Below are 4,856 nucleotides of genomic sequence, written 5' to 3' on the forward strand. Positions count from 1 at the left end.
AAATAATAAATAAAAATACATAAATAATTATACTTTTAACACAAATAAATTACTATTCAATCTATTCAAGTTCGTTGAAGTTTGTTAATATTGAATGCTCAATCTGAAACCATTGAATGCTACCATGTAAGTCCATGATTATATTCGTATTGTTATTCCACACACTTAAAAGATAAGAGGAGAAAGTAAACATAGGCAACCGTACGTGTTCTCTTTCTTACAGTTTTCAAAATTCTCTAATGAGTTGAAGAAAATACAGAGGGGGAAAATGACAAATCGATTAGATAGATATACCTAATAATAATAATAATAATTTTACAAGAGACTTTGCGCGTTCATTTTAATTATTACAAAAATAATTGCTTACGTACGAAGGCCAATATATATGATAATAATAAAGTATTATGGTTCGTTGGTGACTGCTTCTTCTTATTATATTATCTTATGAAGAAAATTAGTAACATAATGAAGTGTCAAAATTATTACCAGCTAATTTAGCAGTTACTTTATTAGTAATTGATTGATTGTGCATGGATTGCTTTGTCTCTTTCAAATCCAAATGCGCGTTCATCCGTAGCCCACTTGGGTAACATGTAAAATATCTTTATATAAAAATATTTAATTATATATATACTAAAATTAATTACTAAAATTAATATTAATGTAAAATATATATTAAAATATAAATATATATTAAAAATAAATTAAATTATATATATTAATATATAAATATATTAATAATTAATTTTAATAATTAATTTTAATATATAAATAATATTTTTAAAAAATATCAAGCTAAGAATCTAATAAAATTATAAATATACTAAATTGAGTTATTTTAATAGTAGTTAGTTTATTAGTCGCTTAAGTAATAAATATCAGAAATAGTTTGAATCTTGTATTATATATGTAGTAATTTATTGATTAATAATAAATTTTTAATAAAATTTTAATTTATAATAAATTAATTTTTAATCTGTTTAACTAAAAAATACCGTAAAAAAATTATAAATAATATTTGGCAAAATGTATACTATATAAATGTGATTATATTTATGTATAATATAATATGACAAATTGATTTAAGAATTGTATTGTTGTAATGTAGGATAACAACTAGCCATGGTGTGTGCTCTTCACGTCGCCAACACAAGAGGATTAATAGTCAAATTATACATATAATTTAGTAATTTAGTGATTTGCATTGTGACTTAATACTAAATAAATGAAGTTATGATAAGCCACTATGCTACACTCAATTGGATACAACTTTAGTGCCGACTTCATTTCCTTATTCAGAGATGTAAAACGTATGCCTATTTGAATCTATACAGTATACTAATTTTAGGTAAAAATTTACTAGCTGTTGTTTTGTTATAAAATTCATATATATTTAAGATTTGTTAAAAAATTTGACAAATTTAATTAAATTATTATTTAATAATTTTTAATTTTATATAAAGATAATTTCACGTGAGTCTTTACTATATTTTTAATAATTTTAAGGTTATAAGTTTATCTTAATGAGGGTAACCCAAAAGTAATCTCAAAGGTTAAATCGGAGAAACGTACAAAGAAAAGAAAATGTAGAAACATTGAGAGATATATATAAGCTTTTATATATGAGTTAAGACTTTGTATTGATGAAAAAAATATATTTATTTATTTAAAAATAAGAGAGATATAGAATTTAAATATGTAAAATATTTGTCTCAAAACATAATTTTCTTTTGTATTTTTTACTCATATCCCATGTGATGATAATAATAATAATAATAATAATAATAATAATAATAATAATAATAATAATAATAAAAAGAAAGAAAGAAAGAAAGAAGCCTTATAAGTTATAACATTTTAAAATACAATTGTGGATTTCAATTTTCACATAGCATAAAAGTTAGGTCAAGCCAAGTAATTAAGAGAATATATAGAAATATTCAACCGTTTATACAAGGTCTTGCTATTGAAAATTTGAAATAACCCCTTATAATGAAATGCATGGTAGATGGACAAAGCTAGTTTCATATGACTTTTAGAAAGATAATAAAATATATATAATGTAGTATAGTACATGAAATCATTATCATATACACACCAACCACAAATGTGAAAGAAACTATATAAAGGGGGTGGGAATGCCTTTGCTAAAGCATACACAAACCCTTAATTAAGATTAAAAACATGATGGGGTCCCTAATGACCTCTACACTCACTCTTGTATTAGCAATTATAGCTCTTAGCTTCCCATCTCAAATTTCAGCCAATAACTACCACTACTCATCTCCACCACCACCACCTAAAGAGCCTTACTACTACCACTCTCCGCCGCCACCGGTGCACTCCCCACCTCCACCATACTACTACCACTCTCCGCCTCCTCCAGTTCACTCACCTCCTCCACCATACCATTATTCTTCTCCACCACCACCACCTAAAAAGCCTTACTATTACCACTCTCCTCCTCCTCCAGTTCACTCGCCGCCACCACCATATTACTATCACTCTCCTCCTCCTCCAGTCCACTCGCCGCCTCCACCATATTACTATCACTCTCCGCCTCCTCCAGTTCATTCGCCGCCTCCACCCTACAAATACCCTTCTCCTCCACCACCACACAAGAAGCCTTATAAGTACTCATCTCCACCACCACCACCCTACCATTATTCTTCTCCGCCGCCACCACCAAAGAAACCCTACAAATACCCATCTCCTCCCCCACCAGTTTACAAGTACAAGTCTCCTCCTCCACCACCCTACCACTATTCTTCTCCTCCACCACCACCAAAGAAGCCCTACAAGTACTCATCTCCACCTCCACCACCCTACCATTATTCTTCTCCTCCTCCTCCACCAAAGAAGCCCTACAAGTACTCATCTCCACCACCACCAGTTTACAAATATAAGTCTCCTCCTCCACCAGTTTATTCACCACCTCCGCCACATTACGTCTATGCTTCACCTCCTCCACCATACCACCACTACTAGATGGTGGTTTATTTAGCATAGAAGTTTACAACTATTATCCTACGTGGTAAGCTTCCACCTTTTTCCTGCAACCAAATATTATAGAAGATAGTAATAATAATAAAATAAAGTGCATATTATGGATTTTATATATATATATATAATTTAAATTAAAAATATTTTATAATATAGTATGAAAACTTATATTAGAAAAATAATTATTTATATCACTTTTTCTATAGTGTAATTTTTTAAAGAGAAGTGGTATCATGCAATAGTATTATAATTTTATATCTGAAAGATAAAAAGCTAAGTTTGATTTTTAATAAAACAAAAAAAATATAATAGGATAAGATAAATATAAAAAAATAATATATATAAATAGAAATAAAATAAATTAAAAAATACTCTTATTTAAAGAAATATATTAAAAATATAATTATTTAATTATTTTTTTATCAGTTTAAATTTTTGTATAAAAATAATATATATCATGACATCTTAAATAACTAAAAATTTAAATTTTAATATACTTTTATACATATTAAATATATAATTATTTATATTTTTATTATTTAACATTTTAAACTTAAAAAAAAGAGTTTTGTATTTTTAATATGCCAAGCATTGACCCTACTCATTTTTCTTTACACAGCAACGTGCGAGCTATTAATCAGATAATACTTTTCTTCACTTTAAATCTCACCCAGAAAATTTAAATCGCGTGCATTAATACTCTTAAATGGAATCAAGATATTTTTCTCGTTTTTATTGGGAGTAATTTGGTTTGAAAAGTTTCAAATGCAAAGTCACATTTATTATTAAAAAGTCATACTACCAATATTATTAGGAGTAGTTTGTTATAAAAATTGGTAATATTAAAGAAATAATAAAAATTAACTAATAATTAGACAACAACAAATTTGTACAATAAAAATATTTAAAATTTAAAATTATAAATCTTAAATTTTTATTGATTAATTATTAATAATTTTTTTTTCCTGAACAGGGACAGATTGATTAATAATATGTGTTGATATGTTTGTATTTTGTAGGGTTTCAAGAATATTTCAAATAAATAAAGTGATGGATATAGCAGAATGAATGAAGCACTTCAACATTATTATACGAGAAATCCATGGGAAACAAAGTTTCCGCATTTTGTTTTGTTTACATAAGAAAAAGAAGTGTCAAAATGTTTTCTTTATAATATGATTGGTTCCATTCCAATAATTTCCTTTTGTATGTTTCCCTTTCTATATTAAAATTCTTAATTATTATTGTGTGTTTGCGGAGTTGTAAGGCACTGCTTTGGCAAGTGTCATTGACAATTACATGCATTTCTTGTGGTTATAATGGTTTCCAAGCCAATTTTATAATTTAAATAAATAAAATTTCCTCATTATTTGCATATTATTTATTTGCTTTAGAATTAGTCCGAATCTCCAATATACACTCCGCATCACTTAAATATTCTCATTTAAAGCTAAAAAAAAATTAAATTTATATCAAGGTTCACATGCAAGTTTTATTACAAGTTAATACATATATAATTAAAATAAAAGTAAAATGAGAAATAAATTTTTAAAATTTATATTTTGGACAAATTATTCTATAAAAAAACATTGTATTTAATTATTGTCTCCATATATGAGATAAAGGTAAAAATACACAAGAGTATATAAACATAAGAAAATATTAATTTTATGTTGTGTTTGGTAAGTTAGATAAAACTAAAAAATTATAAAAAAATTAGTTTTTCAAAGTAAAAAATTTGTGTCTCCATATTTTAAAAAGACACAAAATATATTTTTTTAATAAGTGTATATTTTAATGAGTATTTGTGTATGATTATATCCTTCATAATTTTTGTCTTAGTAAATAAACAA

At 26.1% G+C, this 4,856-nt stretch overlaps 1 protein-coding gene across 1 annotated transcript; it reads left to right on the top strand.

Annotated features, from left to right (window-relative positions):
- Positions 1–2,026: 2,026 nt before the first annotated feature.
- Positions 2,027–4,378, top strand: LOC112802970 (uncharacterized). The gene is made up of 2 exons (XM_025846408.3): positions 2,027–3,034; positions 4,023–4,378. Exon 1 carries the CDS (start codon positions 2,185–2,187, stop codon positions 2,986–2,988), a length of 804 nt encoding a protein of 267 aa, XP_025702193.1. The 5' UTR covers positions 2,027–2,184; the 3' UTR covers positions 2,989–3,034; positions 4,023–4,378.
- The last annotated feature ends 478 nt before the right edge of the window (positions 4,379–4,856 follow it).

This window comes from Arachis hypogaea, chromosome 5 (genome assembly GCF_003086295.3).
Source record: "Arachis hypogaea cultivar Tifrunner chromosome 5, arahy.Tifrunner.gnm2.J5K5, whole genome shotgun sequence".
Lineage (NCBI taxonomy): Eukaryota > Viridiplantae > Streptophyta > Magnoliopsida > Fabales > Fabaceae > Arachis > Arachis hypogaea.

Excerpts from the sequence above, each read along its gene's own strand:
- LOC112802970 (XM_025846408.3), top strand. The coding sequence starts at position 2,185 with ATGATGGGGTCCCTAATGACCTCTACACTCACTCTTGTATTAGCAATT.